The sequence below is a fragment of the Carassius gibelio genome, chromosome A17, assembly GCF_023724105.1.
Source record: "Carassius gibelio isolate Cgi1373 ecotype wild population from Czech Republic chromosome A17, carGib1.2-hapl.c, whole genome shotgun sequence".
Classification (NCBI taxonomy): Eukaryota; Metazoa; Chordata; class Actinopteri; order Cypriniformes; family Cyprinidae; genus Carassius; species Carassius gibelio.
In genome coordinates, this window is record NC_068387.1 from 3519408 (window position 1) to 3547333 (window position 27926).

At 36.9% G+C, this 27926-nt stretch overlaps 1 protein-coding gene across 1 annotated transcript in view; it reads right to left on the reverse strand.

Moving 5' to 3' along the window:
- LOC128031391 (syntaxin-binding protein 6) overlaps nt 1-24756 on the reverse strand; it is a 47565-nt gene extending 22809 nt beyond the window's left edge. The window contains exons 1-2 of the mRNA XM_052619628.1: nt 24571-24756; nt 15340-15538 (exon numbers count right to left, since the gene is read on the reverse strand). Of these exons, the coding sequence (XP_052475588.1) occupies nt 15340-15493 (154 nt within the window). The 5' untranslated portion in view covers nt 15494-15538; nt 24571-24756. The remainder of the gene's footprint in view (nt 1-15339; nt 15539-24570) is intronic.
- Between the last annotated feature and the right edge of the window lie 3170 nt (nt 24757-27926).

A 27926-nucleotide genomic window follows, 5' to 3' on the forward strand; every position in this document is an offset into this window, starting at 1 on the left:
AGCTAAATCAGCATACTATCATCTCAAAAACATTGCAAGAATTAGAGGTTTTGTTTCCAGCCAAGACATGGAGAAACTTGTTCATGCCTTTATCACCAGCAGGGTGGACTATTGTAATGGGCTCCTCACTGGCCTTCCCAAAAAGACCATTAGACAGCTGCAGCTCATCCAGAACACTGCTGCCAGGATTCTGACTAGAACCAGAAAATCTGAGCATATCACATCAGTCCTCAGGTCCTTACACTGGCTTCCAGTTACATTTAGGATTGATTTTAAAGTACTTTTACTCCTATATAAGTCACTAAATGGCCTAGGACTGAAATATATTGCAGATATGTTCACTGAATATAAACCTAACAGAGCACTCCGATCACTAGGATCAAGTCAGTTAGAAATACCAAGGGTTCACACAAAACAAGGGGAGTCCTCCTTTAGTTACTATGCTGCCCGCAGTTGGAATCAGCTTCCAGAAGAGATCAGATGTGCTAAAACACTAGTCACATTTAAATCTAGACTCAAAACTCATCTGTTTAGCTGTGCATTTATTAAATGAGCACTGTGCAATGTCCGAACTGATTGCACTACATTTTCACTTTTTTTATGTAAAATCATTTTCTAACTGTTTTTAAATTCATTTTAGTTAAGTAGTTTTTTTTCATAATTTGAAAAGTTTTAAAATTGCTTGTCTTTATTTTTATTATTTTTCTTCATGATTATTTTACTTTATTTTATGTAAAGCACTTTGAATTACCACTGTGTATGAAATGTGCTATATAAATAAACTTGCCTTGCCTTGCCTAGTAATAAGTAGACATTTAAAATACATCAATAACTGATATCATAGTTTAAAATAGATAAAATCTGAGTTAAGGCTTGCTTTATGTGTTGCTCGATGAGGATTTCTCAATCGTTGCGACTTTAAATCCTGAGGACACAAAATGCCTTGGTTCCTGCCGTGGAGTGAAGAAGAGGTGGCGTTACGAGGATTCTCAGACAGTTGAAGTGTCCAATGGAGTTAAGAGATTTGCTCTCAATCTATTTTCAACACTTTAGATTGTTTACCACGTGGGGTTTGACCAATAGCATTGAATTGTGAAAAAATATGAAATAGACAAAATTTGGACATGCGAGGATTCTGCCTGTCAGTGACGATATTTTAATAAAGGTGTTCCATTCCAATGTTAACCTGATTCAATTGGATCTGTGGTTCATATGAATTGTATAGTATACTGTGCCTTATGAAATGTATTATTAGTAAATGTAGATCAGCACTTACCTAATGTAAGTTACTTTGCAGTAACCATGAATTTGTCAACATTCTTCTCACCACTGATAATGTGATTTGGACTTGAGGCTATTTTGTCCAGTGTTCTTTCATTTTGGCCACCTCATACATTGAGTGACAGAACACTTCTCTTTTATTATATATTTACATATTAATAATTTAAGTTGTGTTGTGTGAAGTTAAGTTATAGTTTTATTAAAAAGTTCAAACTCCTGGTCTCCTGTTTGTGCTTTGGTAAGGTGTTATCTTTCGATTTCCATATAGTACAAGGTGCCATATTAAATATTTTTTGATGTCTCTTATATTTGAATTTCTCAACATTCTTCTCACCACTGATAATGAATGGGTTTGGACTCAATTATGTCAGTGTTCCATTTTCATTCATTTTGGACACATCATACATTGAGTGACAGAACACTTCTCTTTTATCATATATTTACATATTTGGTATTGCTGGATTCAGCACAACCCCACCTTTCCAACAAGCCATCATATGTGTTTCTATGATAATGCCAGGCAAAGCAAGCACAAAGTAAATGAAAACATTCTGCATAGATATTAAATTTGTGCATGTCCGCTTATTTTAGATATGTGTTTACATGTGTCTATTTATTCCATACATCAAGATATTCACATCCAGTCTTTTCTAGTAGTTAAATCAACTTCCTGACTACAAACATGTCAAGTTTCAAAGCTCTCAGAGCTTGTGTGATTGATCTGCATTAGTTTATATGCCTTAACTCCCATACGGTCAGGCTATATTTTAGTCCTTTATTGGTTTTGTGGTGTATAACAATATCTGTTAATTTAACAATCTTAGCAGTAAAATATTTTTAGCCAAGAATCATTTCATATATGGGAGACCTTAGAGATGAAGAAAAACATTGTTGGGTTTAGTTCTACCTCCGGTAGGGGTATCTCGAAAACTAAAGCACTTTTTGACCATTTGTCACTAGCCTACAAGTCAACAAAGTTGCAAGAAATATGATATGAAAAATATAATAATCAAGTGACACTGAAGACTGGAGTAATGATGCACAAAATTCAGCTTTGATCACAGCAATAAATTACACTTCACAATATTCACATATATAGCAGTTATTTTATATAATAATAATATTTCACAATTTTACTGATTTAACTGTGTTTTTCATCAATTAAATGCAGCCTCTGTGAGCTGAAGAGACTTAACCTGTATTATTCTAAGCTTTAAAGCAGTAGTGTACTTACTATATGTAAAAATTCAAAAGTACTTATTTTAGTTCACTGAATGAAGTGCACTGCTCCATTCAGTGTATACACAGCTGCACATATATTTCACTGTATATTTCCAATTCCTTCCTTAAAAAGACCTGAACGCATTATAGTAACTACAGAAAGACGAGATGAACTGAAATTATTTATTTCAAATGACTTAATAATCTAGTCATAATTCCTGTATACAGCAGGTGTATTAGAACGGGCCTTTAACATTTAGCAGTGAGGTGTGAAGTGAGATTACAGCAGATGTCAGTTTCACGGTCCTGGTGGGCAGATGTCTGAACTACACTGCTCCTGCCGTGTGTGTGTGTGTGTGTGCACTAGTCCAGCTGTTTGTGGACACATTCATTAGTACAATTAACACAGATGTCACTCATGAAGCACACAGACTCTCTGCTGTTTTAACTATGCATCTTATTTTTGTTTCCTCGTGTTTGTGTAATATATTGCATCAACAAAGTATCACCTTTGATTTTTTATTTTTTATTTCGGTTACTGAATGCACAAAACAGGTCCCAAAAGTTGTAGATTGATGGTTGAGGATCAGTTTTAAGAGGATTTCATAATGCACTTTTTATATATATACACTAGTGCGCACACACAGAGCTCTTTTGTCTTTTGTCAAGAATGAGTCATTTATACATGTTTTAACATAATTTATTCATAACTAACGTAGACTAGACCACTTGGAAGTTGGAATAAAGAAATAAAATAAGTCCTCTGTAACATCTTAACATCTCAGCACTCTAAATAGACATAGGCTCATTTAGCCTATAAATAGACCAACGCACTAATAAAGTCTTTTTTACCATATTAAGTTAAGATAAATTCTAAACAATGATGGGTATATGGCAATAATGAAATTAAGATAAAGGCTCCGCCGGATTTGCTTCGCCACTAGCAGCTGACATTTAATAAAAGAATAATGCCTAACGCGTAAGATGATATAAATGAAGCCCGAACCCGGTCCCGTCAGGTTCGGGCAAAGATCTTCAGCTCTAAAGCAGATCCACAGTTACAAACAGGAAAAAGTAGCATGTGTCAGTGTTGGAAAGTTAATGAATTTATGACCCGATTCATCTAGCCCTCATACCCGCAGGGCTTCTTTTTCACTGATGTACCTTTTAGAGATCCATGTAAACAACTTTTGCTCCCACACAAGCTGCTAGTTTTCTGTTTCTGGTCTATGAACTTCCATTCACTCACCACTAGAGGTCACCCGCACAATTCATGAACTCTTGCACCACACTAACTGTTGCGTCACCCCACACTACAGTTCCCATCATCCATTGCACTAATTACACACATACAGCTGGAGGCACTGATTATACACACACAGCTGAATTCACTGATTGCACATAGCTGTAACCCATCACACATTCACTATATAACACTCACTTAGATCATTTTCAAACTGCCAATTGACCACAAAATTATTTTGCATAGACTAGAACACTTTGCTGGCATTAATGGAAGTGCATTAGCATGGTTTAAATCATACTTCTATGACTGCCATCAATTCGTAGCAGTGAATGAAGATGTATCATATCGATCACAAGTGCAGTATGGAGTACCTCAAGGCTCAGTACTAGGGCCACTACTCTTCACGCTTTATATGTTACCCTTGGGAGATATCATCAGGAAACATGGTGTTAGCTTTCACTGTTATGCTGATGATACTTCTCTCTATATTTCTCTGCAGCCTGGAGAAACATACCAATTTGAAAAACCAACGGAATGCATAGTCGATATAAAAAAACTGGATGACTAAATTCTGAAAAAAAAAAACAGAGGTTTTAATTATAGGACCTAAAACTCTGCATGTAATAACCTAGAATGCTGTCAAAGATCCTGGGCCCTATTCATATGCAGATCTAATGGGCCCCCCTCCCCTTGAAAATGTATATACCAGACTTTTCAAGGTACCTCTTTTCCTTTGGGGCCCTGGTAATCAGTACTGGTTTTACCCCCAGTCTGACGACCCTACTAAGACTTGATGGCTGCCCTGTCAATTCTTCGTCATCATTTAGGAACCTAGGTGTGCTATTTGATCACAATCTTTCCATAGAAAGCCACGTTTCTATAATTTGTAAAACTGCATTTTTCCATCTCAAAAATATATCTAAATTACGGCTTATGCTCTCAATGTCAAATGCAGAAATGTTAATCCATGCATTTATGACTTCAAGGTTAGATTATTGTAATGCTTTATTGGGTGGTTGTTCTGCACGCTTGGTAAACAAACTCCAGCTAGTCCAAAATGCAGCAGCAAGAGTTCTTACTAGAACCAGGAAGTATGACCATATTAGCCCGGTCCTGTCCACACTGCACTGGCTCCCTATTAAACATCGCATAGATTTTAAAATATTGCTTATTACTTATAAGGCCCTGAATGGTTTAGCACCTCAGTATTTGAATGAGCTCCTTTTACATTATACTCCTCTACGTCCGCTACGTTCTCAAAACTCAGGCAATTTGATAATACCTAGAATATCAAAATCAACTGCTGGGGCAGATCCTTTTCCTATTTGGCGCCTAAACTCTGGAATAACCTACCTAACATTGTTCGGGAGGCAGACACACTTTTGCAGTTTAAATCTAGATTAAAGACCCATCTCTTTAACCTGGCTTACACATAGAAAACTAATATGCTTCTAAAGATCCAAATTCGTTAAATTATTTTATGTTGCAATAATTAGGTAAACCGGAACCGGAAACACTTCCCATACCATCCTATGTACTTGCTACATCATTAGAAGAATGGCATCTACGCTAATATTAGTCTGTTTCTCTCTTATTCTGAGGTCACTGTAGCCACCAGATCCAGTCTGTGTCCAGATCAGAGGGTCACTGCAGTCACCCGGATCCAGTACGTATCCAGACCAGATGGTGGATCAGCACCTAGAAAGGACCTCTACATCCCTGAGAGACACCGGAGACCAGGACAACTAGAGCCCCAGATACAGATCCCCTGTAAAGACCTTGTCTCAGAGGACCATCAGGACATGACCACAGGAAACAGATGATTCTTCTGCACAATCTGACTTTGCTGCAGCCTGGAATTGAACTACTGGTTTTGTCTGGTCAGAGGAGAACTGGCCCCCCAACTGAGCCTGGTTTTTTCTTGAGGCCATTTTCCAGTTTCGGTTCCTTGCAGCTCTCGCCTGTGGCTTGCTTAGTTGGGGACACTTAATTTATTGCGATATCGTTCACTTGATTGCAAATTATTGCACATATACTATTTAAACTGAACTGAGATGATGAACTGCCTTTAACTGTCATTTTGCATTATTGACACACTGTTTTCTAATTAATGTTGTTCAGTTGCTTTGACACAATCGTTTTTGTTTAAAGCGCTATATAAATAATGGTCACTTGACTTGACTGCAGAGAATTGTTCTGCACATATACCTCTCCTAGCGATAGCTGCGATACGTAAGCCTGTCCATGTTGTTTCTAGTTTTCATAGTCTTGTTTCAGTTCCTTGTTTTTATAGTCTTTTCTCTGTTTCTAGTTTTCTTAGTTTAGTCTTTTCCTTGCCTTGCCGTGTTTCTCTTGTTTTGACCCTTTTGCTCTGGATACTGGATTACCCCTCTTGCTTAGCCCTCTGGATATTGTTCGCTCAAAGACCCACGCTTGCCCTAGGAATATTCTTTGTCTTGTCCTCTATATACCTGTTTGCCGGTGTTTGACCCATGCCTGTTCCGACCAAGTCTCTGTCTAATAAAAGCTCACACATGGATCCGCACGTCTCAAGACTCATCAGCCCCGTTACACCAATACAGTTTGTATCTGCTCCATTCAGACATTTTAATAAAATAATAGACTGAAACTGTTCAAAATAAACATTATGACAGACCTAACTAGGTGGACAAGACTTAGGTCTACTTGCTCAGGAATGACTGGATGTTTCACAGATGGAAACACTGAGTCAGATCCTGAGTATTACATAGGTGTTAAATAAGGAACAGTAAAGGTTAAGGAGTGCAAGAGCTTTCTTTTGTCCAATTATTGTGACATTACACCATCAGATGCATGAGTTAATTTCCTTTTAAACTCTCACATCGGTACAAAAATACTATAAGTAATTGCATATTTTCATCTGTTAGATATGTTTCTGTTCAGCATCAAGCTCTTGCAGTTTGAGTCTTGTAGCATTTATCCCCTATCTGATGTGAGTATAAGTATTGGGACAGTTGCTTTACATTTTATGAATCCTTAAGGATGGTTTCAGCTAATAATCTTCTTTACTCTTTTACTGGAGAAAAAAGTCTTGGATGATCTGAGGGGGAGAAGATTAACATCAAATTAGAATTTTTAGATAAACTATTCCTTTAACTGAATTATCAAAAATAAATAAAATAAGTCAAAAATATTCTACATTTAACAAGACATACAGCTTAAAATATTAGATAATGTAGTCTGATAATAAAAAAAAAATAGGGCTGTCCTCAAAGTTTTTTTCTGATCGAGTAGTCGTTCATTTTAAGCAACCGTTTTATTTATCGCACGTTTATTAATAAACAATTTAAATCATTATAGTAAGCCTTTAATATATAGCCTAATAATTGCTCAAATACATGCATTAAGCTTGCCACAGCACAACGGCAGAAGTAATGATTATGAATGTGTCAGGAAAAAACAGGAGTATGCTTTAACATTTTAATATTTTGATAAACTACACTAGTGCTTTCTTTGTCCTCAGTTTAAGAGATGAAGTTGGCAACGCTGACTCGTCATCTCCGCATTAGTGATGCACCTGTCTGCATGTTTCATACGGATTGCATAATGTGAGAATATTTGGTTTCCAGTTGAATTGGTTCATTTGGAAGTAGACATTTCATTCTCTATAGATATTTTCACAGTTCAAAGATCAAGACAGCATTAGCGAATCCTTTTTGCTTTCATTATTTTACAAAAGTGCAGTATTGTGAGTGCACACAAATAAATGTAGTCTTTACAGATTCAAAAGATGTATTACTCTTAACTGTATGACCAAAAAGGAGGAGTATTTTAAGTGCAAGTGAGCGCACCGGCGCCTTCATCTGTCCTGCAGTGAGCTTACTCTTCCACTCTCCATGCAATAGCACACATTTCTCTATGGTTAACATTACATTGAGCAGACATGTAAAATCGCTACTACTTACCAATTTCAGATTATAAGCCATATTTGAGGCCGCTGAATGATAGACAAGCTATTGGATGTCCTGCCCAATGTAGTGTATTAGCATAGACTAGACATTAACAATCTGTCTGTCACAGACTTTTCACGACTACCGTAAGCGACTAATACAATTTTGGTCGACCAAGCCTCTTCTGGCCGACTAACGATTAGTCAATTATTAGGGGGCAGCCCTAAGAAATATGTATTTTCTTTTTTTAATGAAAAGAAATGTGGGAGACAACTCTAAGTGAGAAACTTTGATCATAATTATATTACACATTAAAAATGAAAGTAGAAGCAACTATGAATACACTGTAAAAAAATACTGGTGAGAATACTTAAAAAAGTAAGGCAATTGATGCAGTAAGACTTTTGAATTTTCTAAAAAAAAATTAGTTCTGCTCAATAAAGATACTTTGCTGAGCCAATGTAAATGTGTTTGTCCATGCAGTGCTCATTTTATTATTTTACTACCGGTAGTAGAATTACTAATTCTTGTCACAGCAGCTGAAACAACAATAACTGTCATTGAGGTAAAAAAAAAAAAAAAAAAAAAAATTTATATATATATATATATATATATATATATATATATATATATATATATATATATATATATATATATATATATATATATATATATATATATATATATATATATATATATATATATATTTATTTCCTGGAACAAAAAAATAATGTTTAAAACATGACCACATTATCAAATTTATGTTTGTTTACAAATGACAAAAGTGAAAGCCTAAGTAAGACTAATAAGCAGACAGTATTGTCTTTCTAAGACAACTTACAAGACTTAAAATATTCAGGAAACAGACATAAGAGATTGATCATACCCTAGGCCTCAAAACCAAGACACACAAACCTCAAGAACGGTGACAACCAACACAAGTTAAAAAGATGAGCTCTTTACATCACAGTACAACAAATAACTAAAAATAGTTGATAAAACAATAACAAAAAAAAAAAAACGTGAAATGAAGTCAGCAAACAGCAAAACAATAATGCTATAATGGTAACTGAATAATTTATTCATACTGCAATGCATGCTGGGAACTCACAAAGCCTTAAAGGGCGTGTGAAATGCTATTTCATGCATACTGAGTTTTTTACACTGTTAAAGAGTTGGATTCCCATGCTAAACATGGACAAAGTTTAAAAAATTAAGTTGTACTTTTGAAAGAGTATTTTTGTTCCCAAAATACCTCTTCCGGTTTGTCACAAGTTTCGGAAAGGTTTTTTCGAGTATGGCTCTGTGTGACGTTAGATGGAGCGGAATTTCCTTATATGGGTCCTGAGGCACTTCTGCCGGAAGAGCGTGCGCTCCCGTATAGCAGAGCACTGAGAGCACAACAGACTTCACTGATCAGAGCGAGAGCGTCGCGAAATGTCACAAAAGAAGTGTGTTTTTGGTTGCCAGGGCAAGACAACCCTGCACAGATTACCAAAAGAGAAACAGCATTAAGGGACCAGTGGATGGAGTTTATTTTTACAGAGCATCAACGGAGTTGTGCAAGTGTTTGTGTTTGTTCCCTGCATTTCGAAGATGCTTGTTTTACAAACAAGGCCCAGTTTGACGCCGGATTTGCACATCGTTTATTTCTTAAGGATGATGCAATCCCAACGAAAAAGGGTCACGATCATGTGTTGGAACCGCAGGCGGTGAGTAAAACTGCTTAAAATATCTCCTTGTTAGTGCGTCCACCTCCCATCGGAGACCCGGGTTCGAGCCCCGCTCGGAGCGAGTCGCTGCTGCTGCTGCTCTCGTTCAGTTTCAGCCTTCACAGCTGTCACAGCGTCCAGACGCTCTCAACGCAAAAGCCTACTGGTGCTCGTGACTCTTTAGCCCCGCCCACACGCCACGCCTCCAGCTGGTTGTGTTTTTCCTCGAAAAATCAAAAGATATGAAGGATGCAGTACTACTCTATAGGTACTCAAGATTAACAGCATATTGAGTGAAAACGAGAATTTCACCCCCCCTTTAATATTTAAACAATATGAAATTCTTTGTTCAGACAACTGTGTTTGACTAGTTGGGCCAACATTTGGGGTAATTTTGTTGGTCTGACAAGGATTTTTATGTAGTTTCAAGAAAAGAGCATTTTTTTGTATTTGAGACTCAAAAAGGGAAAATGAGCAGTTTCAGTTTTTACAGTGTAGGTCAGCGCGAGCATGAGCTGATGACTAAGATGTGATGTACATGTGGTGAAGAACCACACGACACGCAGAAACTGTGAAAAAGCAGCACTTCCTCCTGGAGACACGAGCCTATTGGATGTTAAGAGCCAAACCCATGTGATGGCGGCTGCTGATTTCAGTTTCTGCAGAGATGTTTATCATTTTAGTGAAGTCTGGGCAAAACTAGAAAATCCCTGGTGACTCACAAATAAAATAATAATTCGCAAGCAGCTGATCGCAAATGAAGGTGAAACTCATTCTTTACTGCATTTCTGCCAATTAAAATAACCTTCCTCTCAGAGCTTCTTAAATACTTTCAATTCCTAGAGTTGCACTACCGGCTTAGTGTAGACGACCATGTAGAAAATGTGACTTGTTCAACAACCTGGTTATCAGCTAGATTAGTCAAACTGATTAAACAAGGAAGTCAAGGAACCGTCACCATCTGACACTAGAGAAAACCATGTGCCCCACAGCTTGTGATGTTTATTTGATTGTGTATGATGACGTTCTCAGCCTGTCTGCGAACATGTGGACTGCTTCACATGTTCATGTTCTTCAATTGTGGTACAGAAGTGTTATTTCAATAGGATTGGGTAGTAATGAGGGTTTGCCATATTTTGGATCAATCATCAAAAAAGTCAGAAAAGCAAGATATATACAAGGAAAAAAGTACAAATTGTGAGATAAAAAGCCACAATTACCTCAGCAGTGGAAACTGGCTTCCACAAAGAAATTGCTAGTAAATTAAACAAATAATTAAATTAAGAAACAGCAAGTAACACTGAATTAAACATGTAAAGTACTATTTTCTTGAAAAACCTACTCAAAGAATCTTTATTTACAACAATTTAGAAAAATTATTTTTACAATCTGCTTGACTATAATACTACTTGGGTTTATCCAAATTATTATTAATTAATTCCATTAATTTAAAAAAAATTAATTATATTCAAAAAAGCAATAAACCATAGTGAAATAATTGTATTAATGATGTTGATATCCCATAATCTCAAGAGGTCTCATCTCCTTGCCTTTACCTGATATTAGTGCTACATTTCCATTGTAGTGAGGTCAGGACTGTCTTCAGATGTTTCTGGACTTACCCAACTTCCTTCGAATCGGAGTTCACAGAAACACACACACACACACACACACACACACTGACGTTCTTCAGAAGTGTTTCCTGATGCGGTGTGAGTTGGCGAGCAGTCAAGTCCCTGAGGCGCTCCAGCACACCGACAAGATCTATTCCTTCCACCATGATTCACAGTTGGAAGGAGAGCGGCAGGGAGGAAACGCCTCCACTTGACTCACGGTTGCCTCACACTCATCGTGGTTTCCTCATGTGGATCACAGAGAGTTCAGGAACACAGGTGTTATCAATCACACGCAGACAGTCTCGCAGACGCACACTTCTGATTATAGCTGTAAAGTCTGGTCCACTTAGCAGCTCATTCTGGACAACAACTGCCCACTAAAGAAAACGTCTGACTGACATCCATAAATAATGATTATGGGTAGGGATGCACCGATCGACCAACCAGGGACCAGAATTAGCTGATTTTACACATGACCCTCCCAGAATGGAGACTGGTCTCCTGAATCCAAGCCGGTCCATTTTGACATCACACCTATGTACATCTGGATGTAAACATGTCGTCAGCATGGAGGTTCTTCACTATGAGGAAGACACAAAGTGTCATCTGTAGTACATGTAGGGCCAGAGTAAACTGTGGGGGAACCACAGGGCTCGATTATTGCTCCTCTGGGCCAAGTAGATTCACTTGCATGACCTGACGAGAAGCCTGATTAAAGCGTCAATAACAAAAATTAGGGATGCACGGTATATAATGTACAATGTGCATGTTGTCAGTAGTGGTGGGAGAAAAGCTCGATGCATCGCGATTCGTTATCTAATGATCCAGAATCGATTCTCAAAAATTCAGAATCGATTCTGTGTTCAATTCAAATGCGAGCGCTGTCAAGACTCAAATGTCAAGACTCAAGTGTTCAAATGTTTAAGATCAAATGGAAAAACTATGACCTGCACCATCTCATTTAAAATCGGATGTGTGGCAACATTTTGGATTTTCTGAAGACAGCGAAGGTGTCGTTGATAAAAGCCATACTGTGGGCAAAGTCTGTAGTGCCAAATTCAAATATTTCGGCAACACGACTAACATGAAGAAACATATTACACGGTTCCACTTCCACTCTTCCAATCACGAACACTCCGGGTTACATTCAAAGGACCCTGGATCAAGTAGCAAAGCTTCCACCGAATTCTGAAAAGGCAAAACGAATTACCCGATCAGTGGCGGGTTTTATTGCCAAAGATCTGCAACCCGTACTCCGTTGTGGAAAACCAAGGATTTCGCACGATGTTACAGGTACTTGAGCCACGATACACTTTGCCCTCGCGACGTTATTTTAGTGAGACGGCTGTCCCCGCACTCTACAGTGAGTGTAAAGATCACATCTTAGAATCCCTAATTCTCCCTGTCATACAAATTGAGAACTGTTTATTCTTAATGATTGTTCATTGCAATTGTATGGCTTACCATTCATTCAGAGTTTGTTAATCCTGAAAATAACTTTGTTAATAAATTAAAAGTATTGAAAAATAAATATTAATAATCATTTTTAATTTGGCAATACTGTCAAACAGATATTCTAACTATATACAAAAAGCATAGTAACTCCAATTTTGGTTAAAATAAAAAGTTTAGAGTATTTTTTGCACAGCAGGATAATTAATGAAGAATCGTTTTTGGAATCGGATCGTTCCTCCCAGAATCGGAATCGGATCGAATCGTTAAGTGCCTTAAGATTCCCACCTCTAGTTGTCAGCAGTGTTTGGAATAACGGCGTTTAAAAGAACGGCGTTAGGTAACGACTTTATTTTTTCAGTAACGCGGTAATCTAACTAATTACTTTTCCCGTCGTTACAACGCCGTTAACGTTACTGAATGTTAAATGCGGTGCGTTACTATGCATTGATTTAATAAACTATGCAATTTGAACGGACCCCTTGCTCACACAGCGAGTGAGCAGGTGGGTTAATGACGAAATAAGCATTTGTGACTGGCTAAGGCAGAGTCATGTGTTTCATGGTAGCCAATCAGAGTCAGTGTTTTTACACACATGCCGGCACACGCGGCTGCGCCAGCGGCGCCAAACAAACACACACACACTAGAGCTGCACGATTAATCGTTAAAAGATCGCGATCTCGATTCAGACACCCTCTCGATCTCATTTCTAAAAGACAACGATTCCCCGAGTCTGTTAAACCTTTGACAAAGTCTTACCGGATCATTCAAATCCGTGCGAGCACTGCCGCTGACACAGAGAGAGCTCTTACCATGTTTGGTTAAGAAACATCTCCACAAACAGTCTTTTCAACTACACAGTATTATATCTGTCTTACAGTCATGTATATTATCACAGAAATACTGGGATAAAGTTTATAGTTTAAATATAAACATTGATGTCTATATGGCAGCGATCAAAATATAACAAATCCCCTTTTGAAAGTACTGCGCTTTAAATAACGTTTGTGTCGATTGCATTGTTTCACCAATAGGTGGCGACAAGTGTCTTAATTTATTTGTCAATGAATTAATTTTTCATTCAAGAGAATCGTTCAAAAACGATTCATCCAGAAATGAAACAAGTGTAGTAGGTTTATGAGTGAGTCGTTGAATCAGTGATCTAAACAACTTTTTCATCATTCTAATATTAAAAAAACTGGGGTTTTAAATATATTATATATACACTACCAGTCAAAAGTTTTTGAACCATAAGATGTGTAATGTTTTTTTAAAAGTCTCTTCTTCTCACCAAACTATATTTATCTGATCCAAAGTACAGCAAAAACAGTAAAGTTTTGAAATATTTTTACCATTTAAAATAACTGCTTTCACTTGAATGTATTTTAAAATGTAATTTATTTCTGTGATGTGAGGCTGTATTTTCAGCATCATTACTCCAGTCTTCAGTGTCACATGATCTTCAGAAATCATTCTAATATGCTGTTTTGCCATTCAAAAAAAAACATTATTATTATTATTATTATTATTATTATTATGTTGAAAACAGATGAGTAGATTTTTTTCAGGTTTCTTTGATAGAAAGTTCAGAAGAACAATAATTGTGTGTAATAGAAATATTTTGTTATAAATGTCTTTGTCACACTTGATCAATTTAAAGAATCCTTGCAAAATAAAATAATTAATTTATATACGTGTGATAATGATAATGTCAATAGTAATAATAATAATAAAGAATCGTAGGAGAATCGTGATCTCTATATGAGATCAAAAAATCGTGATTCTCAATTTATCCAGAATCGTGCAGCCCTAACACACACACACACACACACACACACACAAACACACGCAACAGCCACACATAGATTTGCAGCAGCAGCAGAGATGGCGAGTCAGGAGCAATCTGATGAAAAGTTGGCATTTTCAAGGTGAAGATATAAGCACTACTTCAAATTCATTGTGGTCAAAGGCAAGAACGTGCATGTAATGTGTACATGTAATGTGTGACACGCATCTACAAAGCTAGTGGCCAAAAACACTTTTCTTACAAAGATAATGCTAAGTGCAGGATAAAACTCTTGCTGTCTGTTGACGTGCAATAAATATTGAAAGTTATGTACGAACACCTGTCTGTTCTACTCATTTGGACTGACTTGTGAAAGGTGCAAAAAAAAGTTCTATTCATTTCAACTGACTTGTGAAAACTGCAAAAAAAAAAAATAAAATCTCTGACATGTAGCAATTTTTTTTTTTTTTTTTTACAGTAATGCAAATAGTTACTTTCCCTGGTAACGAGTTACTTTTATTATAGAGTAATTTAGTTACTAACTCAGTTACTTTTTGGAACAAGCAGTGAGTAACTATAACTAATTACTTTTTTAAAGTAACGTTCCCAACACTGGTTGTCAGTAATGCCCATTCTGTAATCAGTGGTAAATCTCTACACGTGCGTGATTTCATTTGGAGCAGTATTTATTACACAAAGCCGTTGTTCACTGACAAGCTGCGCCAAACCATGATCATATTTTGTGTATGTTTTGCACAGCTTGTGAACAACGGCTCTGTGTAGCAATTTACCACTGATTACAGAAACGGAATTACTGACAAGATGCACATTAAATATCAGCTGATACTTAAGCGCTGAAACTTGCCCACCAAAAATGTTAGCTTGAGAATAATTCTGAATTTATGACATTCAGTGTAAATGAAGACAATGTATATATATCATGCCAGATGAGGCTTGAGCAGCAGAGAGAGAGAGACTCAAGCAGAACTCAAAATACCTGAGTGCAATATTTAGTGCTGGGAATCTGATCAAATCACTAACCCTAAACACGAGCAGCAGTGATGGAGAAACAAAACTAATGAGGGAAGACTTTACCTGATAAGCAAATGAACGTGGTGTAGTCACCAGGGCCTCCTGTAGCTAAAAACGGGATCTTCTTCTTCGTCCTCCTCTTCACCTGCACGGCTGCCAGCAGCCTCTCATCGTTGGGAATAAAGATGGCCTTGTTGAGGGCTGATTTGGCACTCATTGTAGCTGATGGCACAGGCTGGGTGATAGCAGGGGACTCTCGACTCTGACGAGAGACATTGAGACAGTCAACATATAACAGGACCTCTTTATACTCTATGTGACCTGGAGACTCAAAGCTTTTGCATAGTGCTTTTCACAATACCTATTGTTTAAAAGTAGCTTTAGTGGCATAGTTTTGACTGACTTTACTACGATTTGTGACACACTTCTGTGTGAAATGGCTTTTCAACAAAAAAACATTGTCTGGGGCTTTTATCCATCAGTTGCTGATTGGACTGTGGATAAAACATAGACTTTGCATGTGTTAAAGGAGTCATAAGACAGTTAATAATGTCCTTAGTTTTACCATCAGTTCAAGCATGAACTCTACTTTTGGAAGAACAAATAAAAGTGCTTTTGCTTTCAGCCTAGAAATACACAGCATCTCCCTGACATGGCTGCTTCAACACTTATGAAGAAATGAAGTAATGGTCTTATGAAGCAAAACGTTCAGTCTGCGCAAGAAACTGAACATCATTTATTACATTACTACCTGTAATCCAGAGCCTCAGGCAAACGGTCCAAAGTGAACACGGGTTTATAAACAAATTATTCTTTTGAACCGTTTTTATGGTTTCTTATTGTTTATGTAAAAAGGTGAGTTGATTTAAGATTTAACATTTTTTAATTATCTTTGGACAAGTTACAAATTAACGTTTCATATTATTATTGGGTACTTTAATAACACAATTGCATATACATTACTTCATTAGAGCTGCAACTAACGATTATTTTTTCTGTCGACTAATCTAACGATTATTTTTTCGATTAGTCGAATAATCTAACGATTATTTGTATTACAATAAATAATTAATCTAATGTTCTTTTAATTAGCTAATGAATCCTTTGTATAACTTTACAAAAAATATATATAAGTACAACTTCTAATATAATATTTCAACCTTTATTCATTTTCAACCAATGTGGTTGAAGTTTTTACAATATAAAATAATAAAGAGGCAAAGAAAATTATTTTACTATGGTAAATATGAGTTTATGATTAAACCACAGTAGCCATAAATTTACAGTTGTCTGAGACGTCATGAAATGTTCTTTAGCATCACAAACCATAAAATGTAGTCAGGGTTCTGCTATGGTTTAGCTTGGTTCCCAGAGATCTGGAGCTGATTCTGGGTAGCTCAGTGGTTTGTGACTTTTAATGGGCTGTTCACATTTCACGTCTTTTGCGCGCTCAAGTTCGTTATTTCCAATGTAGGCGCGCAATAAGTGCTCTCATAATGGAAGCGACGCGGTCACGACGTGCTCGTTTTTTTCAGGCGTGTCCGCACCGCATCGAGTTAAAAACATCTCAACTTTCCAGAATGCCGCAAGCGCAAGAATATCAGACCTGAACCAGGAAGTTGGTCACCAGATCACACGGTAACCAGTTAAACCGTAACACCGGAGAGCGCCAAGATGTTTTCCTCTTTGGTGCTCGCGCATCGCAGTTGTGCTGCCGTGGTCCATATCGGTTTTGTGAAGAGAACAAAGGGCCATTTAATTTGTCCTCTGTTTAAAGTATTCCGATACTTTTGATAATAGTGGTCTCTGTTTTTGTGATAGAATGCAACTTTCTCCATTCCCAGTATGCCATTACGCGAGATGTAAACAAACAGTGTGACGCGTCAACGCATTTCACGCACGTCGACGTATTTTTGTAGTCGACGTAATCGATGACGTCGACGAGTCATTGCAGCACTATACTTCATTGCATGATTATGTAAAAAAAACTAGTAAATTAAACCAATTTACTGAAATGACATGGAAAAGAATCGGAAATCCCCGTTTGCTGCAGATTACAAGTAATAATGTTATGAATAATGTTCAGATTCTTGCACAGACTGATCATTTCTCTTCATAAGACCTCAGTATATCATAAAGGGCCATGGCTATTCATTGTGTGTTCCCTGATATGCTTTTTGACTCTCACAATGTTGGTAGCCACTGACTTGCATCTTATGATCCATGAAGGACCACGGTTCCAAATAATAATCTTCTTTACTAATCTACTGAAGAAAAAAAATTCACATACATCTTGGATGATCTGAGGATGAGTAAATTAACAACAAATTTTCATTTTTGGGTGAACTATCCATTTAAGTGATGTTGTTGAGTCTTCTACATCAAGAAGGGTATTTCTAAATTCTTGGAGAGATTTTCTGTGACACAGGCTAAACTCCTGAATCATGATGTTTCTGAGTATTTCCACACACATGTTAGATAGCAGCAGGAATGTGCAGTAGTCAACAGTTATCTTTTTTGCCTTATTGACATTGAGAGATTGTGGACTCCGCAGGGTAACTAGGTCAAATAAAGAGTGGACAGCAGTTGAGAACACACGTTGACACTAACACCTATACTTTGATTGTCTATACATAAAACTATAAAATCATCCATTTGTTCCAAAACCCTATACACTTCACTGTAAACCCAATGCTCAAAGCAATTTCATTGCAAAAAAATCACAAAAAAAATTGCATTAAAAAAAAGATCAAAATCTGTGTTTTAGCAGAACATAGAGAAGCTTGAATCAAGGTGTTGTTACACTTCCTGAAAACAATATCCATTTGTAATGCTTAATGCTTATGAGTAGGTGGTCTTTGGTCGCCATTAAACACATTTGACCACATGAGTGTCTTCAACCTCTGGAAGTGGTCAAAAGCAGACAAGCTTAAAACCCTATTTTTAGACAAACTTTTCATTTTAATATTAATTTTAATAATCTAAAACTAATGCAAAGATTCCTTAGATGTTAAAGATTCCTCACTGAACCATCAATGCCAATAAGAACCTTGATTTTCAAGAGTGAAGCATAAAATGTGGGGTCCAGAGTTGAGGACCTCAGTTTTCAGTGAAGTTGAAAATGTAAACACAGTTTTGTGATGCTTCTCAAACGGATCTTGACCAGACACTGCCTCTGACATGAAGTGCTCATTAGCAGTAACAGAAGCATGTAACCTGATTCTATTTTGGGAATCAGATGAAAGAATAGCTGGTTCGTGGTTAGTGCTATTCCATGCATGCAGCAGAATTTTTTCTTATATGTGAATTTTCCAAATGTAATCCAGACTATTTCAGGTTCACACCACAGTGCAGTTCACTTAAAATGTGCATTAAGAACACAAAAGAGCCCTGGCTCACCTTACTTTTCATTTGTGCAATTCCAAATGTTCTTGGGTGTTTGTTTCAAATACGTTCAGTGAACTTCCTTGATCTAAACACCTGCAGGGAAACAGGTTTAACAGTCAATAGAGGACTATAGTTAAGTCCTGAGAACTGCTGGGGCTTATATAGGAGCATTTAGGACACAAATGCTCTTCTGAAATGTAAGTGGCAAAACAGTAAGTTACTGCTGTCAATGGAGACTTACGAGGAGCTCTGTTTCCAAACAGAAGGAAGCCATCTAAATCATACTTCAATCATTCAGATCATTGGGAGGTGTGCGTACATGGGCCTTCCATGGATCACGGAGTTGGATATTTAATCAGTATAAAGCAATGGCTGAAACAGCGGTAGCTTCCCTCTTTTCTGGTTTACCGAGGGATGAGCAAAATTAGAGTCAGACCAATCTCAAGTTCATTTAAAACAGCTATTACTGGAGAACTGAGTAGACAAACAAAAGCTGCATGTTGCAACTGTTGCTGTTCTTGCATTCATATTGTATGAGCATAGAATACATTGCAAATGAAACTTGTTTTCGTTTTGAGAGAAAACTTAGCAGAAAAATTATGATATTATATAAAAATGGAGCAAAATCACATTCTGAATAAAGAGCTAATATCACAAAAACAAAGAGTTAAGACAGACAGCTATCTTCAAATCCTTCAAGAGCCAAACCCAGATGAATTCACAAACTCACGCCAAAGCCTGAGGACACGGCGGCATCCACACGAATTCAGCCTGTCAACAGTCATTGTGGACTGGCATATGGGAGGCTGTTCGCTTGTATAAGACAACAAAGAGCCATAGTTACAGTCACAAAGCTGCTGTTAGCAAACATCAGGCCTGGAGGCCATGCTTTATTTGTCATCAAAAGGTCAGTGCTGCTGCGGTCTTCTTGGCACGCTGTTGTCTCACCTAAACGAGAGACTAATGGCTTTCAGAAATCCAATTAGCTGTTTTTCCACTTAATCTCAAACGGTCCCCTTCTCTGCCCACCCTCAAAACACATGCATTACTATCCAGCAAACACTCCATCAGACTGTATGGGGCCAGATTTACTAAACAGCCCAAATTAGCATGGGAGCATAAAAGTGCCAATGTGAGGGCAAAGTTCTGCAGGGAGATGCTGACAATGAGCAAACTAAAGAACACAGACACAGATCCAGAGGCGTCATGACGCCAGTTTAAAGTGAGGGGGAGCTTCCAAAAAACAAAAAATAGCAGAATTATATTTTTTATATTTGATCCAATCGCACAGGTGTGATTCAATCGTTAAGTGCGGCACGCATCAGCTGCTAAATTCAAATCTGCATTGGCTGACAGACGTGTTTATACAGTGCTGTGCATTATTACCAATCACACATGATTCTGAAGAGCTTATGAATACAATGGCCCATCAGAGATCGCTGAAACAGTGTTTTGCTCTCATCAGAAACAACAATGTGCATACGAATGCAAGTAAGATCATTTCACAGTGTAAACACCTTCAGTGATTTTAACAGGTGTTTTTGAGAGTGCCTCTGGCTAGACTGGATTGATAATTGATCATCTTAATGTTCTTTGCTCGCTGTAAAATGAAAGTGTTATAATTAGGATAACTTCAAATATCATTATTCAATTCACATTAACTGCAAAGTCTTTGTAGTATAAAGTATAAAAAATATTTTATGGCATGACACCCATATCTAAGTAAAAAGTTGGGTTTTTATGTGTAGTTAATAGATTACACTATTAGTCTACTTTAATCACATAATATAAGGGGACAAACTGCATATACTTACACATATTTGAGAATCAAAATATTTTCAGATACAGGCTAGTTAACACATTTGGAAATATTTCAAATAAAAATAAAAAATAAATAAATGAAACTTAAGCCTATATACGCCCCCTGGTCAGATCATTTCCATAATCAATCATCGTGTGTAATCTTGCTATTTGGGGCATTAAATAATGGTGCGAATACCAGTTAACTGACTTCACTTTACAGTTGATATAATTTTGCATGATTCATTTTAATACTCTCCTCATACATTTGCATCTGAAAGGGAAACTCCTACAAATGCTGTGCAATAAGATCAGCCACAAAAACAACTGTCCACACCTTTTCACAGTCTTCAGTAAATAGTATCATCTGAAGTGGGTTTGTCCTCTCGACTCTTGACTTAATTTGGCTGGATCTGATGTTGGTTGGTTGGCGTATTAAAACTCGAACGCTAATATGTACATGTATTTGCATCGCTTTGACCGTTCTCTGTAGATCCTACCTTCTCACGCACCACGGTCGATTACGTACAATGTCTGCATGTTATTGGTCAAATGAGCATTACCTCCATTAAGTATGAAAACAGGAAACCAAAGCCATTTTAGGCAATACAGAAATCCTGGCCAGTACATGTCCTGGGAAAATATCACATTTGGTCACCCTACCTTAGCTATTTTCATGCAAGTAACAAGTTAAATACCAAAATAGCATTTATAACCCCATATAAGATTTGCTTTGCTTTAGAACAACACACTAAACACTATTCAGGGTTGACTATTAAACATTTACTTGAATGCATTTGCTGAGTAATATAATGTCCTCAGACAACATAAACCTGCACAATTTAATAAAATATGTTTAGGAAATACAGGACTCTGGCTTGATGAACATAAAAGTGGATAATCTGATCTCAGGCGATCGCAGATTCGTGTACAGTTTATAGAGTTAAATGCTATAGCCCCTCTAAAAAACCTTGCTTCTTGTGTAGATTTCAGAGAACCAGGACAAATATTTCAATCGATCGCGCAGGCATCCTGGCACCCAACCCTAGCATTACCAGTATGTCACCAAATCAAGACGGTAAGTTAAATCAGAGGAAAGCTGAAGCTGGACCAACCACTGGGCCTTTCAAAACTAAAACACAATAAACCAACAGAAAACTGAAGATACTCCAGGAAACATGAGTCAACTTCTGAAAAAGGAAAAAACCACTAGATGAAGGAAAAACACATTTACTCAATTCCTTAAAAATACTAACAAAGAACCGGACTAACAAGTTGGTTTGACCTCTGACATGCAACAAACACATGAGAGACTGGAAAGTGAAGTTAAAGCCATCTGGATTTTACACCACAGAGCGGAAAATATGACGAGCAGCTCAGAATCACGAGGAGAGGAGAAGAACACATGAAGCAGACTAAACTAACCCTTAACTACCAAAACTGAACAAAAAAATATTTCATTTGAATTGTTTTCATTTTAAAATGATTTCACCAATTCTGTGATAATTCAGGATAAACTGAGAGGAATATAAAGCGTGACACAGGCAGGGATGAACATAAACACAAGGGCTGTCCGTTTGGTGAGATGATTCAGCAGTAAGTGAGAATTATTACCAAGAACCCAATGGACATGATTCAAGAAGCCTGATGTGGACTTCGTTTCATTTCTATTTAGACCAGAGCTCCTGAACAATCCCCTCATAAACCCTAAATCAGACAAGAAGCACGAGGAGCCGTGTGAAAGAATGACAAAGCCAACTCAAGCAGGTTTAATCAAACTGAAACCTTTCTATATACATGCAAACTTGTTTTTATCATGCCTTACGTCTGTGCTTTACAATGTAATGTACACAAATATGAAATACCACACTTTTTTCCTTTGATGATGTGATGACTTATTCTGACCTTCAATTCAAAATATCAAAACATAATGTTACACAAGGGAGATTTTCTGCTCTATTTTAACTCGAGTGTATGACTTAAACAGACATGGGTGGTGGATTATGGAGAACTACATTTGCAGTGAACATATAAAAAAAAAAATTATTTACACGCTTCAAAAAGTATGATTCTAGTGGTTTTATCTGAGATTTTCAAAGAGAAAATCGCTTTATGTGCTGAACTGATTTAAAACTAAAATATGTCGAAAATATTCTCATTCTCAGGACACCCAAGATGGAAATGAGTTTGTTTGTTCATGGGAACAGATTTAAAGAAATGTTGCATCAGTGTCTCATCATTGGATGCTCTGCAGTGAATGGGTGCCGTCAGAATGAGAGTCTGATAAAAACATCACAACAATCCACAGCACTCAACTCAAATACGAGTTTATAATCCACAGCGACACTTCCTCCGGTGAAAAAGTGCATCTCCTGTTGTCTCTTACTTCTAAATCTACACATATATTTGTTTAGAGTTGGAAAAGGTGTTTGATCTGTGCAGATTTCTCTCCTGATTCAGATCAGAACACTGTTTCACTGGAGGAAGTGTTATAGATTATAGACTCTAATGTATTTTAGTTAAAATCATCTTAATGCTGGATGTGTCTTCTCCAGATGTTCACTGATGGACTGTAGTGCTGTGGATTATTGTGATGTTTTATCAGCTGTTTGGACTCTCATTCTGACGGCACCCATTCACTGCATTGGTGAGCAAGTTATGCAATGCTATACATTTCTCCAAATCTGATGAAGGGACAAACTCATCTACATCCTGGATGGTCTGAGGGTGAGAACATTTTCTGTAAATGTTCCTTTTTGGGTCAACTATTCCTTTATTTTACATTGATTACCACACACAAAGTTGATCAATTATGGTCAATAGAAACTCAGCTGTGCTGGTTTGATGCACAGTGAAGTGTGTTATGGTGCACCATGCACACACGTTTTAAGTTGCCAGATTACTGTAATGTTACACCCCAGTTTCATTCTGACAAACCAAAATATGATTGCAACTTAACTTTGTCTGATGGTGACACTACAGTGATATTCAGTCGAAAACAGAACTTGAGCATTATTTTACATCTCTCACAAACTGATTTTGCATTAAAAGTTTACAATAAACCTTTTTGCAGAGCCTTGAGGATTATAATATAGACACAACTCTCCCTCAAGTCACTTTTTGTAATATATTGTGTGGATAAAAATTTTAAACAGCTTATCATTTTGAGGATTTATCCGTAAACCTAGCAGACAGGTATTTTCAAAACATGTTGTCTTTAAAATTGTTCTGTCAAATTGTTGTCCTACAGTACGCTGAGTATTTTATGGTTTGAGTAGCGCTGGCTATATGGTACATGACAGTCATCCCAGCGTTAATGTAGTGTTACTTCTTCACAGTCAGCAATGACAACCTCCTTCCACAAGCAGATGTGGTCAATATAAAGGGTGAGTGAGGAGTATTTGACTGGTCATGTGAGGCTACTGTGATTCAGTGAGCATTATTTATTTATTAAAAAAAAAAACAAAAAAAAAATTCAAATGCACTTTTCATTGCATGAGTAAAATAAAAATGTATAACATTTTTTGTAATTCAGATATGTAAATTGCATTTTATTGTTTTATTTTATTCATTTTTGTGGTTAAATTATTATTATTATAGTGTCTAGTTTGCAGTCTTGTGATGTAATCTAACCGCATCCAAGACACAGTGAGTGTTGTGAAACGAGTTGTGCTTCCTGAGGTTTGAGTGATGATGTCTACAAAGACAGCTGACAAGATTTCGAAACGAAGCCCGAGTCACTGTTCAATGAGAAGTTTGTAGTTTCTCTGAACTTCATCACTTCTGTGGTGTTTATCCACAATTAATATAAGCTGCAATGTCGCATATATCGAGCCAGCTCTCAGTAGAGGAGTGTGATCCCGGTTAACAGCTGCTAGTGTCGATAGTATCGCTCCAGTCCTCGGTTCTCTCACAGAAACTGAAAGAGCGTCGCCACACACTCAGTAGAGCGCACTGTGTTCGTGCCAGAAAGATGTGACCCAGAGCAGTTGAGCGGTTTTCTTACTTGTTACTTAAGAGTTTCACAACATCTCCATAAGACTTACAAGTGTCCCTGCCTCATTACAGATCAAATACACAACTAGACTTCTCTGGTGTTTGTCTTACCTTTCACTGTGTGCTCAGCGTTATTCTCTCGTCTTCCGTCGGAGCTGCTGCTTTTTCCATCTGAGATCGAGCGCGCGCTTCTCCTGTCACTCAGTGTGCACGAGGATCAGTGTTCACTCTGTAGTGCGCACTGGACTGAGAGTGAGCGAGAGTGAGTGACGTGGAGCACACGCGCTGCAGTTCTGAGTGGACTTACATTAAAACACACACACACCCTCTCTCTCTCTCTCTCTCTCTCTCTCTCTCTCTCTCACTCACACACACACACACACACACACACACACAAACTTCACTTCCTTAAAAGCACAAAGTACAGTAGTGGCATTTCCACGAAGACGCTCCACACATTTTAAAGAGGTAAATAAGTTTAGGGAGAGAGCTATCACGGAAAAAGAAAATCCTAGAAAACCAAGAGTATTATGTGGAAATTTTAATCTCATTACAATGAAAAGAAATGGAAATGTTTTTTTTAGTTAGTTAGTGAGATGTGTTATATAAATAACAGTTTGTATAACATCAAAAGTCGTGTCAAACATTAAGGCCTGGTTTCACAGACTAAGCCAGGTTCACTGGTGTGCATCTGGAGACAAAACAAGGGCACTGATATATTTTAAGATCAGTCCGTGCAAGTTTCTTTCTGTTCAAACTGCTCAGACTTGTATTTTAGTCTGGGACCAAGTTTAAGCCTCGTCTGTGAACCTGGGGGCAGATGTCTTTCTTGACAACAGACCTAGCATAACAGCTAAGAGTAAAAGAAGTCAAATAGAAGTAAAACAATAGCACTCTATTCTCTCTCATCAAACATTCTTCCATTTGATCAAAGCCACTGGAAGAGAAATCATGTGGTTTTTTTTTTTTCTAGTTTTTCATTCTTTCTAGAACTAGTCAATACTTACTGTGTGACTGTGGTCACTAACACATTCTGCTGTATTTCTATTTCATCTGAATCTTTCAGGATGTCATTATGATTTATATTTGAGTTTGACTTAATATTACTAACATTGACCGTCTTGGCTTTTGGGGTTTAATCCATCTCAAATGGTCCAGTGGTAGATGTTCCTCAGTTTTAAATGATTATCTCTGTCTTGGTATTTCAAAACCACCCATTTCTTATTTTAGTTTGACTTGGTTTAATCTCAGAGTCGTCTCAGTGTCACAAAGACGCTTACAGAGATCTCAGTGTCTTCAGCAGAACTGAAACTGATTTCTAGACAAGATACAGTACATGTAGAAACACGTTCGTTTGCCCCAAACTCAACTCCATATTAACTCAACATTCAGTTTGATTGACTAAGATTTGAATTGAAGCTTGATTGTCAAACACACACACACACACTCACAATGCAGCACCAATCTGCTTTCTCCTAAAACCTAAAAATCAGTTGTGGGGAAGAAAATAAAAATAAAATTAATAAAAAATAATAATAATATAGCTGTTGTTTTCATGTTAAATATGGTGTGTGTGAGAGAGAGAGATTAATATTAAATGCAGTAATATTTATGGTTTATTAAAGTCTTTATTTTATAGCATATATGTCTTTGAATCTGTGCCTGCATTCACACAGCCATAAACTCCTAATTCAGCAAAACTGACACTACTGATAAACGATATTAAAACTGATTGTTTATGTGGAAGCAGATGTGTAATATTAGTAATGCTAAAAGTCTTTACTAGTTTATAGATTTTAACAGCTGCTATAAACCTTAATGGATAATATCAATAGATCCATAAACACAGACACAGCATTAAACACAACACACACTACCTCAACATCATGCCATAAAGTTAAACACATGCAATCATAGACGGACATAAATTGCACCTACTGTATCTATGAATTACTTAATACTATAAAAAAAGAAAAAAATCTGAAGTCAATCCTGAAGTTGTCTTCCTTACTGTACATGTATTGTATATTATTATTATTATTATTATTATTATGTACAGGCTTTTCACAGTTTGGGCTTTTTTGCTCCTCTTGAAGCACACAGTTATCTTCAGATCAGACAAGCTCTTTGGCTGAAACTCTGTCACAGAAGACCAGGACGATCAACTAGTTTGTCTTGCCATATTTATAGTCATTAAAAAAACAGTTAAATCATCTTACACCAAATTAAAATAATATTTATCTGATACATCAGTCAAACAGGAGCTGCAGAGTTGAGGCACACTTGTAGCTTTCTAAAGCCTTCAGTCATACAGAAACCATCAACACACACAATATGATAGACAGGTTAGAGAAACTGAACGGGTTTCTAATACATCCAGTGACTACCAAAAACAGCAATTCAGACTCTCAGATTAATGTTTAAACAGTTAGCACATGAACATTTGTTTAAACAGAATATTATTCATTTTCTATGTTAGTAATTCAAACTAAATATCTGAAGAGCCGTTTTATTTCCTAATCATTTAATATGTTGTTACCAAGTAATCTTTTACAAACTCTGATTTGTGAGATCGATAGGTTTTCATGAACAACTTCTCTTCTGTTGCATCTGAAAGTACAAGCTCCTGCTGACAGTAAACCTGTATGGAGCCAAAAGAGTCTCAATAAAGATAAATGCACACACTACATTCACATATGCACACATAGGATTCATACATGCACACACATAATCCAAAAATACACACACAGGATACACAAATGCGCACAAAATTTACAAATGCACACACAAAATTTAAAAAGCACAGAAGATTCAAAAATGCATACCAAATTCAGAAATACACACAAAATGCAGAAATACACACACAATTCAGAAATGCAAACATTTACAAATGCACTCAAGATTCACAAATGCACAGGACAAGATTCAGAAATTTATTTCTGATGCGCACACACATATATCTTGATTTACAAACTGCTTGCGGTCTGTGAACTTCACTGCATTTTTTTTAAACAGGGAATGATCAGCAACCAATCAGATATCTCCCTTCTTTTAGCCAATCACAAGAATGCACTCCATGTGGGGGATTGTTTACTTATAAGCCAATCACATGAACGCATTCACAGAGCCGATATGCCTGGGAATATTATAGCCTACTTATTTATGAAATTGTATGAAGATACAGATGTTTAGATTACAATTCAGGTTTATTTTTTATTATTTTTTACAAAATACAAATTAAAAAATGTCTCAATACATATAGCCTAGTGACTGCAGAAAAAAAGTTAACCATGGATTCATAAATTTGAAATATTTTACTGAAAGTAAAAAAATAAAAAATGTTACACCTTTTTGAATATTTAAATATATCTAATTATGCTTTTGGATGCAATACAGAAGTCACTTTAATTATAATATTCGGTCCCTACATGAAGAGAGAGTCAGTGGTCCGCTGTGAGAGGAAAGTG